This window comes from Sphaerodactylus townsendi, linkage group LG03, assembly GCF_021028975.2.
Source record: "Sphaerodactylus townsendi isolate TG3544 linkage group LG03, MPM_Stown_v2.3, whole genome shotgun sequence".
Taxonomy (NCBI): Eukaryota; Metazoa; Chordata; class Lepidosauria; order Squamata; family Sphaerodactylidae; genus Sphaerodactylus; species Sphaerodactylus townsendi.
In genome coordinates this window covers 134,043,428-134,061,682 of record NC_059427.1, presented here as the reverse complement: position 1 = coordinate 134,061,682, position 18,255 = coordinate 134,043,428, and the positions used below count along the sequence as shown (strand labels likewise).

At 39.1% G+C, this 18,255-nt stretch overlaps 1 protein-coding gene across 6 annotated transcripts in view; it reads right to left on the bottom strand.

The window, feature by feature from the left end:
• Positions 1-18,255, bottom strand: part of CEP112 (centrosomal protein 112) — a 282,423-nt gene that overhangs the window by 141,864 nt on the left and 122,304 nt on the right. For all 6 annotated transcript variants that reach the window (XM_048491015.1, XM_048491020.1, XM_048491019.1 and 3 more), the window contains one exon: positions 14,100-14,282. In XM_048491015.1, coding sequence (XP_048346972.1) covers positions 14,100-14,282 — 183 coding nt within the window. The remainder of the gene's footprint in view (positions 1-14,099; positions 14,283-18,255) is intronic.

Genomic DNA, 18,255 nt, shown 5'->3' with positions numbered 1-18,255 from the left:
TTCAAAATCAGCAATACCTCATACCTTCAATAATCTACCAAACAGGTGTTTGTTACAGTGGATTTTACACATATGAGGACATCCTAAATATATTTGATGATTTTTATCTATAGACTTAACACATGATATAATGGGTTATAGGTTAGTTGTAACCCTAAAATAAATATGGTGGGATTCAAATAATTTAACAACCGGTTCCGGTAGTGGAATTCAAATAATTTAACAACTGGTTGTTTACAAGCAACATTTAAACAACCGATTCTGCCAAAGTGGTGATAACCTGCTGAATCCCACCACTGGTAATATTTCAAAAATTTGGTGGAAGAATCAGATTTGGAGATGGTTATTATTTTACTCAAAAGCTTAAAATAATGAAGCTTCATTAATTTCAGTAAAATGTGTAAGATCATTTCAATGGCAACATTAATATATTTTGGGAGGCACCAGATTAGAACTGTTTTGTATTTTACATGAATAAGGAAAATAGATACAAAAATTAACTTCAACCTTTCCCTAGCCAGATAGAATAGGTTTTCATTTAAAATGAAGGGAACACATATAGCCATCTCAGGTGAATGTCAATGGGCCTAAAGATTTCCAGCCTCAGAGAACAGTCCGCCAATTTCACTTCCTTCCAACTGAGCCCACTAACTTTTCCACTATTCATGTTCCTTGCATGGATTTAATAGGGAAAGGAGAGAATTTCTGATCAAAAGGAGCAGGCTTCTCAGTTGAAAATGGCAGATCAGACTCCCACTTGGTGCTAATGCCTAGAGCAGCAACACCATCATCATGAACCTGAATCAGGATATCTCTCCTCCAGAGATGGTGTGAGGAGCTGTACTGCTCACATCATTGCTCAAACTTCTAGAAGGACCAAAATTCATCTCCCTTTGGGGAGTATTGACACTGGATTCAAGAATTCCTTAGAACTGCAATAACCTTTCATGGGCCAGCAGTGATACTTCTCTTTCTGAAGAAAAGTACACCAACATTACTATAACGGTATTAGATGATCATGTTTACCCACAATGCTGAAACATTTACAGAGTTAAAGAGGTTCACAAGTACCTTTTCACTAATGATACTATGGTCATCCAAGTATCATAAAAATGCACTCTTACCTGAGAACAACAACCAAAGTGACCAAATATATTAGTAAAACAGTGGGCAAGTAAAGAAAAGTCAAATGAGGTGCTGCTTATTGAAGCAAAAATATTGTCTGTGAGATGGCTTACAAAAATGAAAGAGACTCTCAAATCTACATGTACTAAAAAATCTCCTTTACCTCATATAGGTAACATGGTAGGCAGTGTTACTATTCTGAAGCCTACACACTGCTTAACGTTTGCATGTCTACAAGCAAGCTGCAACATCCAATCTTGTTTGGGAATGAAATAATGACAGGATTTATCCCTCATACCTGGTTGTGAAACTCATCTTTATTATGCCTTATGATTTATTAACCTATTTCATCAGGATTTGTTTGTGTACATTCCCAGAACTCAAGCTCCAGGACATATTTGCCATCTGTCTCTGGGAGCCTACCATCTCGTATCAACATTTGTCAGACAGATGAAAGTAAAGGCTTGAGGCTTACTTCAGAGGCTTTGTACAGCCAATGCTGTAGTATCCTAGGGGCTGCAAGTTCACCTGTCTGAATAAGGTCAGAGGAGTGATGAACAGTAAGGCTTAATTGCTGTTCATCTGGACGTTAAAGCATAGCTTTTTCTTAAGTTCATTGTTTTTTAAGAGAATGAAATGACAAATTGATCAGTTTTCCTAGGCCTAGAAGATCACTAGGACAGTATTCAGATTTTCCACCATAACGAACCCTCAGCAGAAGAGACACTGTGCAAAGATAGGTGTCTGGCCACATCTTGGGAGTACTACAATTGGCTACCTTTGATTTCTACTCTGCTCTATGATGCATACGGAAGAATTTTACACCTCTGAATATAGGAGAGGAAAAAATGGGTGGTGAAATGATATTATATCTTTCAATATTTTGAACCCATTTTCAAATTGGCAGTATGATTTTTATCATCTTATGTACTATATCATTTTATCATCTTACTGCCGAAAGGAACTAGAGATGGTTGTAAAGTCTGTGAAGTTCTGCAAGTTGGCAACAATACTGAAGTTAAAAGCACAGGAAAATCCTGGTGCCAAGCCATGCCTGAGTCCTAGAAGGGGATGAAAAGGGAAGGAAAACAAAGCTGAAGGTAAAATTCCTCCTTACTAGATGCTGTTTATAAAGTACTTGGGGGTTCAAATGCGACTTCAAAGGAGAACATTCAAAGAAAATAATAAATGAAGGAAAACAACATGGCAAAGACAACAGAGTTTCAGCAGGAAGTGGCTTCCTCTAACCAAGGTTATAAGGCATTAATACAAATAGATAAGCACACTATAAAAAATAGACGCTCCTAATAAAGATACAATTAGATATTATAAAAACCGAGGATACATCTTTTCTCAGTAGTATCTATAGGACACTAAACTGTAAAGGAATAGAATAGTAATGACTAAATATAGTCTCATACATTGTAACCCATATCTTAAAAGAAAAAATAAAACCATGAAACTCATTAGTGTCCAATTATCTATTTCTATTATTTATTTTTAAGTTTTAATTTTACCTAGGGATTGCTATATCCAGAACCTCTTCAGGGTTGAAGTAAGCCCCCAGTGTGTGTTCTCATGTGCACCAAAAGAAGTAAGGAAATAGTGATAGGGTTCGCATTTTATGTGTATCTCTCAAAGGGTGTCTTACAAACTTACTAGAGTTCTGTCTTACAAACTTACTAGAGTTCTTTGAGGGTGTAAACAGGCATGTGGATAAGGGGGAACCAGTGGACATTGTCTACTTGGATTTCCAAAAGGCTTTTGACAAAGTTCCTCACCAGAGACTATTTAGAAAACTCAGCAATCAAGGAATAAGAGGGGAAGTCCTCCTATGGAGTAAAAACTGGTTGAGAAACAGGAAGCAAAAAGTGGGTGTAAATGGGAAATTCTCACAATGGAGAGATGTAGGGAGTGGTGTCCCCCAAGGATCCATTTTGGGACCAGTGCTCTTTAACCTATTCATAAATGACCTGGAAGTAGGGGTGGGTAGCGTGGTGGCCAAGTTTGCAGATGATACCAAATTATGTAGGGTGGTAAGAACCGCAAAGGATTGCGAAGAGCTCCAAGCGGACCTTGATAAATTAGGTGAGTGGGCTCAGAAATGGCAAATGCAGTTCAATGTAGCAAAATGTAAAGTGATGCACATAGTGGCAAAAAATCCAAACTTCACATACATGCTACAGGGGTCAGTGCTATCAGTCACAGACCAGGAAAGGGATTTGGGCGTCTTAGTTGATAGTTCCATGGGAATGTCAACTCAATGCATGGCAGCTGTGAAAAAGGCAAACTCTATGCTGGGGATCATTAGGAAGGGAATTGAGAATAAAACTGCAAAGATTGTCATGCCCTTATATAAAGCAGTGGTGCGACCGCACTTGGAGTACTGTGTCCAGTTCTGGTCGCCACATCTCAAAAAAAATATCGAAGAAATAGAAAAAGTGCAGAGAAGGGCAACAAGGATGATTGAGGGACTGGAGCACCTTCCTTATGAGGAGAGGCTGCAGCGTTTGGGACTCTTTAGTTTGGAGAGGAGATGGCTGAGGGGGGATATGATTGAAGTCTACAAAATTATGCATGGGGTAGAAAATGTTGACAGGGAGAAATTTTTCTCTCTTTCTCACAATACTAGAACCAGGGGGCATACATTGAAAATGCTGGGGGGAAGAATTAGGACTAATAAAAGGAAACACTTCTTCACGCAACGTGTGATTGGTGTTTGGAATATGCTGCCACAGGAGGTGGTGATGGCCACTTTCAACCTGGATACAAGATAACTTTAAAAGGGGGGCTTGGACAGATTTATGGAGGAGAAGCTCGCATTTCCTGGCTTCACTCTCAATCTTTGATCCTTCTCTTGATCTGAGATTGCAAATGCCTTAACAGTCCAGGTGCTCGGGAGCAACAGCCGCAGAAGGCCATTGCTTTCACATCCTGCAGGTGAGCTCCCAAAGGCACCTGGTGGGCCACTGCGAGTAGCAGAGAGCTGGACTAGATGGACTCTGGTCTGATCTAGATGGCTTGTTCTTATGTTCTTATGGTGGAATGATGTAATGCATCAGAATTGCTTAGTCATACTCAATCATAAACCAAGAGAAAGGGAGGGGGAGATGAAAGGAGGAACAAGGGGGGAAATCACTTGTTTGTGAATCATTATTTTTGTCAATTACAGAATGCACATACAAACTGAATAAGAAATTTTAGTTTATGAATTTATGAAAGATATTTTGTGTATGTGTGTGTATTTTACTGACCTCTGAAGAAAACCTTTTTGGGTTGAAACGCATCAGGCATTTGTGGCATTGCATGGGTATAACCATTCTTGACTGTTTAACGAGCCAATCTGGGGGGGAGGAGCGACTCTTTGTGTGGAGGTGGAACAGGCCCACGTCAGCAGATTTGCCTTCTGTGCGGTACTTACCTGGCAGAGGAGCAAACTCATCAGCGGGTAGACAGTGAGGCCCTCCAGGACACAGCATTCCCGTACCACTCCCAAACTTGTGGGCATAGCGGGATGTGCCAGGGGCATTCCTAGATTTACTTATTTATTTATTATATTTGTAGACCGCCTCACCCCCGAAGGGGGTGTCAGCTCCCGCCCCGCCTTTGCAGCCAGGCTTGGATTTACACCACCTTTTTGAGTAGCATAAGCCCATTAATCCCCATGGAAGGCTTTCAGGGCCCCAGGGGTGGAATTTATTTTTTTTGCCGCCCCGCGCTGTCAGAAAGCCCTCTGGGGGAAGTAGGTTGGCACAGCAGCAGTGCCATTTCCAAACGCCTGGGGCTCTAGATTGGACTGCTTGTGTTATAAGCTGGAAGTGCACCTATTGAGTATACACCTAATTTGGGGCTTTAATGTGACATATTTAATTTTAGTTATTTGGCAGTGCGCGATAAAAAGTACATTTTTGATTTTGTTCTTTCTTTCAACCTTTTTGGTTCCTAGCTTGTTTTACAGGTTGGGTTTTGTTTTCCTTCAGTTAGTTCCTCTAACCAAGCCATTAATGATTCTTTGAATTTATTCCTTTTACTAGAGCAGCCTAGGAATGCTATTCATGGTTGACTGGTACATAAACTCAAATGAGATAGTGGTTTCTTTGAGTGATGTAAAGTTCTATAAATCTTGAAAGCTTGTGTGTTATTACACCAGACTGTACTGATCCAAGGAGATATAATTTCATCTACTTTCTATTGCCTATCTTTTGGAACTAGTAACTTTAGCACTTGAGAATGGTAAACAACATTATTGAAATTGTTAACAAATCAACGTTTTGATTTGTTTTTGCAGGATCTTCTGTGCCAAAAGGAATAAGGGAACTTTGGGATCCATGAGTATAAAGTGCTTTCCCCCCCAAAACTTAGGATAGAAATTCCTTACCACCACTGCTAACTTATTATGACAGCTTATTAAGTGTTCGATGCACTAAACAAAACAAATATATTTGTCACTGGTCTACTTTAGCAAGGTAGAAAAAGTAATATCTGCTATCGGTCTACTTTAGCAGGGTATGTGTAAAGTGCCATTAACTCATAGCCAACCAAGCAACCCCAGCAAGGGGCTTTCAAGCAATTGAGAAGCAGAGATGGGTTGACTGGATTCATCTGCAGTTTTCTTGGAGATCTCCCTTCCAAGTATTGACTTTACTTAATTTCTACGATTTGATGAAATCGGACTATACCAGTGGTGGCGAAACTATGGCACGGGTGCCAGAGGTGGCACTCAGAGCCCTCTCTGTGGGCACGCACGCACAGAGTTCATCATGTGGGGGGAAATTGCCCCCCCCCACACACACACATGCACATATCTAGGCTGACCTGAGCCGCTGGACTTGATGTGCGTGCACCTCAGCAAGCAGGGAGGACTCAGCTGGTAGGCCTGGTGCCTGTGCTCCAGGTGCCTGCTGCCCGGGGTGGGGGGGGGCAGAGGTGGCACAGAGCGGCGCATGTGGGATTTGCTGGAGGCTACAGCAGGCTGGCCCCTGCTTGAGGGGGTTATTCAGGTTAGATTGCCGCATTGGCACTTTGCGGTAAATAAGTGGGTTTTGGGTTGCAATTTGGGCACTCGGTCTCGAAAAGGTTCGCCATCATTGTATACTGTGCCACCTTCCCTCCCTTTAGCAGGGTAGGAAGCATACAATTTCCCAGAAATCGCATCAAGTAGAAATTACGTACAGCTATAGAATAGATGTAGAAGTCCACTGAAAACTGCAGATTTTCCACACTCCAAATGTTCTCATTTAGATTGGAACTTTATTTAAGATCTAATTTCAGGTTAAAGTTGATTAATTGGTTGGGCTGAGATTGAAGTGCCCAGAAATACATATATCCTCTGCTCAAAACTTTATTTTTGTTAACAAAAAATCTTTGATTTCTGTTCAGAGGTAGCAGATTTTTATATTTCAGAATGAAACAACTATTCTTGTCCTAACAATCAGAGCCAAAGGAACATGAAGCTGACAATAACTTCATTCGAAGAATAAATACTTGAAATTTTTACCTGCGAGCCAAAGAGGAATTGATAACAAGGATATCCAAAATCTATGCCTAAATGGCATCTTCTGCTCTTTATGGTGGTCTCAAAGGGAAACTATATCAGACCACTCCCAAATGATTTCAAAATAAAAAACACAAAATTTGATTGAAATCTTTCCCATTCTGGATTACAAATTATCATTATAAACAGAACAAGTTTTCTTGATCAAAACAGAGCATAATTTATTTAATACATATTAAAATATCAGCGAGACCCAGTGTGGTGTCGTGGTCAAGTTGTCGGACCAAGGCCTGGGAAACCCAAATTCAAATCCCCACTTGCACCATGGAAGCTAACTGAATGACCTTGGGCCAGTCACATATTCCTGGCCCTATGCCTAGCTAGTATTTGGATGGGAGACCTCTAAGGAATACCAAGGTCATGATGCAGAAGCAGGCAAGGCAAGCCACCTCCGAACCTCTCTTGCCTTGGCAACCCTTTGGGGTCGTCATAAGTCACATAAGTTGTGAATTGATGGACAAAAATAAATAAAGTAACGTATCAGGAGCTCCATTTTCAAAGGAACTAATACCATCACTGTTAAGAATCTATTGAACAGCAAAGTACACTTAGGGCAGACATATAGAGAAAGAGAGGAGGCTGAAGCTGGTTCCCAGTTCCCTTTTTACATTTCCTTACAAATCCAGCCACAAATATTAAGAATAATTTTAACGCCCTCCCTCAAAAAGGTTTGGGCCCACACATATCATACATCCCAACATTCAGGGGACTCTGCTCTTCAAGTGGATCTATGCTATTTCCTGGTCCAAAGCCCAGTTCTTGTGTTAAATGCTCCAAAATGAAATGCTCTCAGGACAAATACAAATGCGGAAAGTGGGGTAAAGTTGCATCTCAAAACAATTTTTACACCATCGCAAATCACACACACCCTACACTCCAGAGACTGTCCCCTGTAATGCATAGGTTCCCAGTCTAAGCACTGGTTCTGGCACCAGGGCCTTCTATTGCCTCCAAGTAGCCTGTATTGGAACTGGAATGAGTGCATTCCTTCTACACCTAAAAATGAAGTTTGGACCACCATATATCATAGATGTCCACATTCAGGGGGCTATGCCCTCCAAGTGGACCTGGGCCAGATGCAGTGGTTGGACCAGGCACCAGTGCTTGTCTTCTTTTATGGGAAAGTGTCCAGAGTGTGGAAGTACATAATTCGTGCTGGTCCAAAGAGTGTTTTAGGGTGCAATTCCCCCTCAATTTCTGCATGTGCACTTGTCCTGGAGGTTAGTGCAAGCAGTTAGTGCAAAAACTGGGCTTTGGACCAAAAAACAGCATAGGTCTCCTTGGAGGCCACAGTTCCCTGAATGTGGGAGTGTATGGTATGTGGTGGTCCAAACCTTATTTGGGGGTTCAGAGGGCATGCATCCATTCAAATTTTTCATTCAAATCTTCATCCCAACATTAGCATTTTGATGGCAACCCAAACAAAAACTCCTGAAGTCAGAACCAGTGTTTGGACCTGGAATAAGTGCATGTTTTCTTATAGAGGACAGTCTCCCGAACGTGATCATGTGTGATTTTATTCTGCATGTGCTTTTATTCTTTCTGCATGTGCTTTTATTCAGGGGGCATCCCACTGTTGAACAGTTAGCCACTTGGATTTGGATCAGGAAACAACATAAATCTGTATGGAGGGCAGCGTCCCCTGAATGTCGGGGTGTATATGTGGTGGTCCAAGTCTTATTTTGGGGTATAGAGTTTTAAAATTATCCTCAATATTTGTGGTTGGATTAACAAATAAGGAACTATGGGCCAGTGTAGCGGCCAAGAAACCTGAAAAGCTGAAGGTACAATTTATGCAACGGTTACTTGGGATCCCAAATTGTGTAGCCTATTATACATTATGTTACGATTCAGGCCTATATCTACTAGAAACCCAGATCTGGAATTACACTATCAAATTTTGGCTTTGCGTTCATTTTAATGCCAAACCTGGCACCCTGATTTGGGATATGTTGTTTGATACATTCTGCTCTAATTGGGATTCTCATATAAGAAACAAGATTGCATCAACTGGTCTCCCAGTGGACTCTTTAATAAATATAGATGGGAATCAGGCACTCAAGACTACTGAAAAACTATTTGACATTGATAAACAATCCATATTGTCACAGGTTCACAGATCTGAGTTGTTAGTGAGTCCTAAAATTTCAGAAATTGGATCCCTTCACTTCTTTAGTTTATTCTCTGTTGCGACATACCTTCATGCAGGCACGCCTTAACATCTTACCTACAGCAATGTTAACTGGCCAATATTCACTGATTCTTCATGACCAAAGACTGGTTGCTCCTTCAACCATGACCAAAGACTGGTTGATTCCTCCAACCAACCGGAAACATTGGTTCACGGTCTGTTTGACTGTGAATTATATACTGATGTCTGAATGCAACACCTGGGATACGTTTAAACCATCTTCACCCTTCTTCAGACATTGTGATTGCCCAAAAGCTTCTTTCTGATTTTAATCACCAGAAAACTTTAGATGTGGCTTTATTTTTAACTAGCAGGGCCCGGCCACGCGTTGCTGTGGCAATTGTCCTTCTCATCACAGTCCGCAACCCACACAGATGTCCATCCAGGTCCAATGATCCCCAGCATAGCCTTTTGGGGTGGTCAAATGGAATCCCTCTTTCCCTTTCCAATTCACATTGTTATATGGTGGTCTCGTTTTTTTAGTATAATGTAACTCTTTCCATTCCACAACGGAACTGTCCAGAGTGCAAATCCCGCTGCCCATGAGGCTGGTTGACACGCACAGTCCTGGCTTGGGTAAGGCAAAACTGGGGCAAGGAGGCTATCCCAGTCAGGCAGCAGAGGCAGGGTGGTGAGGCACTCAGATCGAGGCCAGCTCTCTGGGTTCTTAAAGGGCCATGTGCAAAAGAAGTGGAGCCAGTAGTGTTGGTTTGCCCCCACACCGTGGATTTTCTTAGAAGAAAAAGGCAAACTTCAGCTTGCTTTTAGTAAAAGAGAGCTGTGGCGAATATGGGTGAGGAAGTGGGTAAGTGGTGATTGGATGTGAGGGAGGGCAGAGTGAGGTGTGTGAGGATGAGCTGGATGTGGATGAGAGTATGTGTGTTGTGTAGTAGTAGTGGGTGAGGCACAGAGAGTGAAAAGTTACCATGCGGTGGGGAAACCCCACCTGATGTCTCTACACAGCAAAGTGTGTATGTGTTTTCACTTCCGCCAGATACCTTTAACAGTATATTACTCTATTTCATTGTTTTCACTGCTCATCTCTCTGCCCATCTGCACAAACATTCTAAGCCCTCATACCAAGCCCTCAGGCCACAGACATGTTGCACGAACATTCTAAGGGTGACAGTTAAACACAGCCAGCTTCATGGCCTGGTGTGCCAGGAAAAAGACGTTTTACCTGGCTCAGGTATGGACTTTCGGCGATTTGAAGGTCTGATTACCTGCCCAGAACAGGGAGAAACGTCATGTGAAAATTTGGGGGCGATCCGTCCAGCCATTTCAGTGTTAGGGCGTGACTAACAAAGTCACTGTTAGCTTTATATATATGAAACTGGGAATCAACTTCAACCTCATAACTGGGAATCAACTTCAATCTCATAAAAAAGAGTAGGGAATGAAAGGATAATATCATGAAGAAAGAAAATGCAATTCTTAGAGGAAAAAAAATCAGGAAAAGAATGGGAGAATAGAAAAGTAAGGAAAGTAAAACAAAAAAAAGTGAATGAAAGAGTATACAAACACTTTATCCTGTCACATTTGTCTCTTCTGTTTACACAAGTTTTTCTTCCTATTAGCTTCAAATACTTCAAAATTACAAAGATTATTTTCATTCATCAATATAAGCGGATCTAGAATACATATCATTTAACTTTAGGTGATAGTAAACAGTTAAAGACAAATAAATGGCATATCAACATTCTAGCTATTAATCTTTTGTAACATTACATCCTGTTCTACTGTTCAATTTCATGCCTACACATTTATGAATGACAGAAAGAAAATGGCAGAGCTGCACCTTGCAAAAACAAGGGGGGGAGGTTTCATTTTCTTTTTGTCTATTTTATTTCAGAACAACAAAAGTAATGTGTTTTCTCTGAAGTTCTTTCCTTTCTTTATGAAAAAGGTCAAACAGCCAAGAAATAAGGATTAAGAAGATAAAACTATACACAGCAGATGGGAAGAGTTCACTCCTTGAAAAGGCAAAAATGTGTATCATGTACTTGGGAAATATGACATTAATTAAATCAAGAAACAGTAAGATGGCGAAATTGGTACATTTGCAGCTAGTAAGGTGAAAACTCCTCTTGTAAAAGATTACTTTGTTAGAACAAGATTATAATTTTGGGTACTAATAAATTGAATATTGTAAAGAATATTGAACCAAATTATCCAGTGATAGACAACATCTATAAATTATCTAAATACTATATAAATTTACTGTATGTAAACTATTGTAATTAAATATGTGACACCTAGTATTGGAACCTACTACATGTGTTATTCTAAATTCTATTACTGTTAACTATAAACATTAGATTTAAAATATGCTGCTCATTATGACAAAATGAAATTCAAATGCTAGGAGAAAGTGAAAATTATAACATGATTTAGTAACTGCATGAGGTACAATTTTTCTAAGTAAAAAAGAAATGTTAAGAGTATGCTAAATGAAACCTCCATTTCACTACACCTGAAAATAAAGCTAATATTTTGACGTAATTTCTGGGATACAGCACATTTTTTTTAAAAAAATGAAAACTTTCATTGTGACACACTGTCAAATAGACCTGCAGTGTATCTTCCATTTAGCAAATAAATGATATAAGACCTCAGATGTGTATACTATACAAAGGATTTTCAAAGGCTTGGGAAATGCTCCTTCAAAATTTTACAAAAAAAAATATTCCAGTTATTAGAAGTTAAATATGCAACCGCTCTTAATGTGAGACTTCTGAAATGGATTGGAAAACAACTTGATAAATTAAGCTCAGCTTAAAACCATGAATCATCTCTGCCTGTTAGAATAAATAAGAGGATTTATTTGCCAGGATGCTTATCACCTGAAGAGGCTAGCTAAACAAAATGGCTTCCACAATGTCATAAGCATTTGAGTGGAAGGAGATTGTTTGGAAACTACACAGCACAAACATGATTTAATGACAATAAAAAAGATTAACATAACATTTATTAACAATAACAGTCATCTTGTATTTACTGAAACTTTGCTGTATTTGTTAGATATACCAGCCTTTTTTGCTTTGGTAATGCCACTACTGATACTGCTACGACAGATTATAGCAAATCAGTTGAACTCATATGGGTTATACATGAAGTGATCATTTGCAAAATCTAAATTCTCTCACAGTTTTGTCAGCGAAAGCACAACCTTTTTATCGAAATAATATATCTGGCTTTTCAAATGGAATGTTCTCTCCTTAGCAACAATGGAAGTTATTAGAAAGGCATTTAGGTCAGGAAAATGGCCTAGCCTAGTGTAAGAATATATTCTGTACTATACTATATGATTGTAGTACTAAGGCAGTACTAAAAATAATAAAAAGAAAAAAAAGAATTCCAGTGTAACTACATGACATTTCAACTGCCTACCCATATCATATATTGACTATTTCACAACAGGAGATTTTCTATTACAATTATTTACAGCATAGGAGGAGTGATTCACAGTATTACAATACACAGTAATACGGTACACATACAATAAAAAGTGCTGTACCTCCTCCCATAAATACCCATCAGTTGAAGCCATAAAGCAGACAATACATGTAGGATAGTAAAGATCAGAAAGTCTCAAATGTTCCTACAAAGTCACATGCGTTGTTTGGTACAATCCAGCAACCATTAGGTATACCTAATGACCACTGGAGTCAGTGGAACTGAAAGGCAGTTAAATGCTTAAATCCACTGGTTTCACAGGAGTTGGGCTCACCAAATTTTCTCTGGATTGCATCCACTGGATATATCTAATGGCACAAAAGCTAGTAATTGCAATAGGCTTCTTTTTCATATATTAATATATAAATTAAAATTGTGTAAGTGTATTCCATAATCACAATTCATACTGAATATTTCTTGTGTAAAGATAATTGGAATTAACACCTGGGGTGCTGTCTCTGAAAACAAGCTATAAACATGAAAACACAGTAGTGGAGTATTCTGCAAACAAGGGCCATCAATTGCTCATTATCAAATATGCATTAAAAATATTGTCTCCTTTTTTTGATAAACATTAGAAGAAAAAATGAACTAAACAGAAAATGTGTTTCACCTATGGTTTACCTTTATTTTAGGCAAACTGATACTGAATTTCTGGAACATGCGGCAAAAGAATAAAACAAAATAAGCTGTTAACTGTGTTTAAATATGGTATAGAGAATTGCCATAGGACTATATATGGTTATATAGCAAGGATGCTGATATGCATGTAACAGGAACGGAAAAAAGAATTTAACGTGCAAAAAGTGTATGGCGGCTAAATCTACCACAACGATACCCATTGCTGTACAGAATTATCTAAGCCATCCTAATGCATATCAATAAAGCAATAATTATTTTCCTATTTGACCATATAGGCTCTAAATTTAAAGGTATCTTTACTTCAGGGCTTTTATACTACACGCATTTTAGATCATAAATTATAGCTAGACATTCACATAATAAAGACAACACCACAGTCAGCCAAGAAGATTTTTAAAAAATAGAACCACTAATAAAGATAATTGTCCATGCTGACAGTGCACATTTCATCCATAAGTTTGAAGAGTCAAATGCTACGACAGCTGGGGGCTATTCTGCCAAATGGCTTCCAACAGTGACCATAGAGATGGGAGTTGGGAGGGGTTTAATACATAACATACATACACATGGATGTATCCCTGCAGGTGGATAGAAATACCTAATAAACCCAAAAATTCAAAGCGTCGCTTAACTATTCATCTGATAACCTTAGCCACACAGGCTCTTTCTTAAAAGAAATTGTGGAAAATGCTGAAAAATCAAGTGAGAAGTCAAGTACAGCAATTTTGGGGCAGCCTGAAGGGATAAAAACTAATATATATATAAGAATGACCCAGATATATTAAATGCAGATCTACCCAGAGAGGGAGGAGGGGGCTATTGTAGATTTACTTCCCTTAAATCCATCGTGAAAGAAAATGAGACAAGATTATAAATAAGAGGCCAAGTTATTGCACACCATGGGATTCTTAATCTGGCTACCTGTGGTTACCCCCCCCCCCACCCGGCCCTCCAGTTAAAGCCTTTTCCAGCATTGGCAGGGGAGGGAGCGGTAGGGGATAAAAGCAAAGCAAAGCAAAATTGTGTTTATGCGTCAGTTTCGCAAACGATAAAACAGCGTGAAACAACTACACTGGAAACAGGATTAAAAAAACCCAAGCCTCTGATTTCTGAAATGTTATTGATTATTACCTGCGCATCTCGCTTCCTGAATTCCAGAATTTTATTGTCATGCTCTGTCATAGCAGCCCGAAGCTGTTTTTCTAGTTTTTCAATTTCCCGTTCATGGTCTTGGACCAGGCAATCCTTTTCTGTGTTATGCTGTTGGAATAGGTGCGTCTTCTCCTGTTCATGCTCCAGCTTCAGCTCTACTATCTGATTGGACAATGAGGAGTACAGTTCATCAATAGAACATCCCTGTCGTCATGACAACTCATCTTACAGCTTAATTTCCCCCTCTACAATTTCATCAAGTTGGCTATTTTAAATTTGTTTTTACGTCATCCTTACCTCAGGTTTTCTTTTAAAAACTACACAAATGCACCTCTGTCTTGGGGGGATCCTCCATGCAATTTCTGTACGCACAACAACTAAGAAAATCTGGTACATCTTTCAACCCAAAATACTCGCATGTATATCAGAACGGGTTTTTTTTAAAAAAAAAAACGCATTGTCACATTTTGCATACATTCCAAATGATCCTGCTGTTGCTTTCTAGCAGTACTGCAGATTAGAAATGGTTAAATCAGTTTCCTCTCCTCTTCACGCATGTACACACACAAATTCAAAAGGTTTTGTTATGATTTCGCCAAAAGAAAAACTCATATTTAGGTGACTCGTACATACTCCACTTTCCTTAATGATTTCTTTTAAAAAGCTCCATTATTTCATTGTCAGCCACGGTACAACATAAACAGATGTATGCCTTCAGTGGGTCACCTGCTGTGCCGCAAGCTTGTGCCATGGTTTCATAAGAAGCATTCTATTCTCAGGATCCTTTCCCAGTCCACACCCCACTGGATACTATGACCTTGGCCAGTCTTAGCCTCTCCCTGCTAGACTGAATGGCAGCCTGAGACCAAGAGCCCGGTTGCCGCAGCTTTGATACTAATCCTCCCGGACTGTGCACAATGGCACCCTACCTGGCCTGCAAACTATAGCCAGCTAGGCTGCCTTTGAAGCAGGTGATGAATAGGGGACTGCAGGAAGCCAGCTTTCCTAGTGAACTCCAGGCCACACAGCTGCTAAGAACAGTCACTTGAACTTTTCTTCAGTTTTGGTGGATTTCGGGAGAAGAAAAAACACTGTTACTGAGAACATGTTAGCTATATCCAGCGTGAGAATCGCTCTTCTTCTTCTTCTTCAAAAAAAAAAAAGCGAACAGTAGGAGTCGGCTCAAAATCAATCTTGTTTGTGTGAAAGTGCAAAGGCACCTTATCTTAAAGCGGTAACATTCTTCCCCCCCCACCCCCACCCCTTCAAATACATTCTTTATCTTCAGCAGCTGTTACACAATGTTTGTTAGTTTCCACTTTAAATCTATCTTTGCAAACGGCTGTCATGTATTTTGAATACTATTATTAAAGCTTGTTTTCCATCCTGGAACAGGGGTGAAAAATTTATTCCCACAGCAAGGAAGGAGAGTCTCAGAAAGGACACATTTGTGTAAAACATTCTGACATTATTTAAAACACAAAGCACCATGCTAGCAACACTAAAGATACATTATTAATGCTTTAACTGGAATTAAGTGAAGAAGGAAAAATCAGCATGCGAGAAACTGTCTGCTAACACTGCTTCACACATCCAAACCAGATATCATACTTCATCTGTTTTTATCTTCCAGCGCCTAGGCCTGAAGTCACTTCTAGGGAAGGGATGTGCTTCCATGTAATCAGGTACACAGCTCAAGACAAGCACTTCCTGTCCTTATCCTTAAAAAAAAATCCAAACTATTGACAAAATATGTGAACATAAAATATTGATACCCCTGTTTCCCTGAAAATAAGACGTAGTAGAGGTTTTGCTGAAGTGCGAAATATAAGGCATCCCCCGAAAGTAAGACGCAGCAAAGTTTTTGTTTGAAGCATGCCCGATGAACAGAACACAGAAAAATAAGACATCCCCTGAAAATAAGACATAGCGCATCTTTGGGAGCAAAAATTAATATAAGACTGTCTTATTGTCGGGGAAACACGGTAGCTAAAATGATATCTGCAGCTTTTGTCTATAAAAGATCTTAAATAACACTACTTCTTATTTGTTGTCCTGCCCTTTTTAGTCCCCTCAAACTTTTTTAGCCAGATGTATCAGTCAGAACACTGAGGTGTAGTTTGTGGTGTGGACTCCTAATGGCACAGAAGGACTGGTTAAAGTGGTTAAAGTAGACTGCATCAGACTAGAGATGGATGATCCCAATATTTAACGCTCTCCTGTAATTAAAATCTCTTTGCAAACAGAAAATCAGTACGGCAAGCAAAGATAGGGGACAGATTATTGCTCACACAGCTAATTTTGCACACAAAAAAGATGAAAAGAGCATTCAGAATTAGAGTCTGCGTTGTCACAGATTTGAGGTTTTTACCACTACATTAGTTTACTTAGAAAATGTATACTCTGCCTTTCCAAAATCTTCCATGAGGCTGTTCACAAGATATAAATAATACAGAGAAAACATAAAAACAAGCTTAACAATTATCAGTATTAAAATAAGCAATAAAACAAGCAAAGACATAAAAACAGCATAGACAGATTATTCAGTAGCACAGAACTATTTCAGCAAGGAACGTAACAGTCACTAAAATAGTCTTAACCACGGCCAATCACCACCCACTTCCCACACCCCACTGCCAACTCAAAAGCACAGGGGGGGAAATGAAGGAAGGTTCCAATTAGCTGTACCTCTCTATTCCTCCTTGCATACTAATATGCATTCCCACATCTCCTTTACTTGAAAACAATAAATATGAAAAGTAACTCCTGTACTTTTGTGTAACCCAGAAAGGTCAAAGAAGTGTGTGGGGTTGATGCTAAACATAGGTACCTCTTGTCTTCAATATATACTTTCAATGTAACATATACTTTCTCCCTGTCTGACACCAGCTCCTTCAAAAGTATTCAAAAGTAGCAGGGATATTTGCTGGCATATGTTATTTAAATATATCTTTCTTGAAATGTATGTACTTTTCAAATGGCTGGTGGAGGCTTAGATAGCAAACAAAAATGTAGTTTAAAATCCTATAGATATTTTTTACTATGTGTGCTCGGGATGACATACATTCACTATACATGCATTTCTGTGAATGAGACCTGCATCCTATGAGTCCAGATTCACTGTAGGAAAGACAAGCTTAAAATAAGTTTTCTTAAAAAACAAACCAATCTCTTTTGCCACCACACTCATGTTCTAAAAGGGTTACAAATTTAGGTTCTCACAAATTTAGGTTCAAAAGAGGAAGATCACAGGACTAGTTCTATTTTCTATTTACATCTATTACCTGTTCTTTACTATAGTCTCAGGGCGGGTTACAACATTAAAATCATGACTGTAAAACACAATAAAACCCTATTCGAAAAATTCCATTCGAAAAACACACAAAAAAAACAGTTTGAGAAACTCAGACTAGTGATGTGAGGCAGAAGATTTAAAGTACGACTATGTATGAATGACAATCATGTTTTTGCCAAAACAGAGAAACCCTCAGATGATTTTTCAATTTTAGATTTTTCTGTGAAAATGTTTGCACTATATGTAAATATACAAATACAGCCTGTTAACCTCTAGTTTTTCAGGCTGTTGTGCTGCAAATCAATCACATTAGATAGGCTAACTGCTTGCAAATGCACCAGACTTGTACATGGTTTGCCTGCCTTTGTTGCCTACATTATTTAAATTGTGCTAATTGAAATATTTAAATTATCTATTTAAATCTTAACTGGAAGAATTTTTAGAAAACCCATTACCACTGCACAGGACACAATGCTAAAATATATTAAGAAAAACAGAGCAAAACTCTGAGGAAGGTGTGAAAATAAAATGCAGCCACATAAGTAGGGATAGTGCAAAATATTGAAACGCACAATTATGAAGTCAGAGGGATAGCAACTCACATGTAAAACCAAAAATGTCTACATATTCCTACTTGTATCTCGGAAAAGTCAAGAGAGGTTTGATGAGAAAGAAAGGGTAAAAGGTAAAAGTAGAAGATTATATAACCTATTTGTATGATTCAGCATGGAAGTGTCACTTGAGGTAGTTTCCAAGCATTACAGCTCAGATAGTCTTAAGTCTACACTATGGAGAGGTTTTCAGTTCCAAGAGGAGTTCTATACTCTGTCTCAGGGAAAG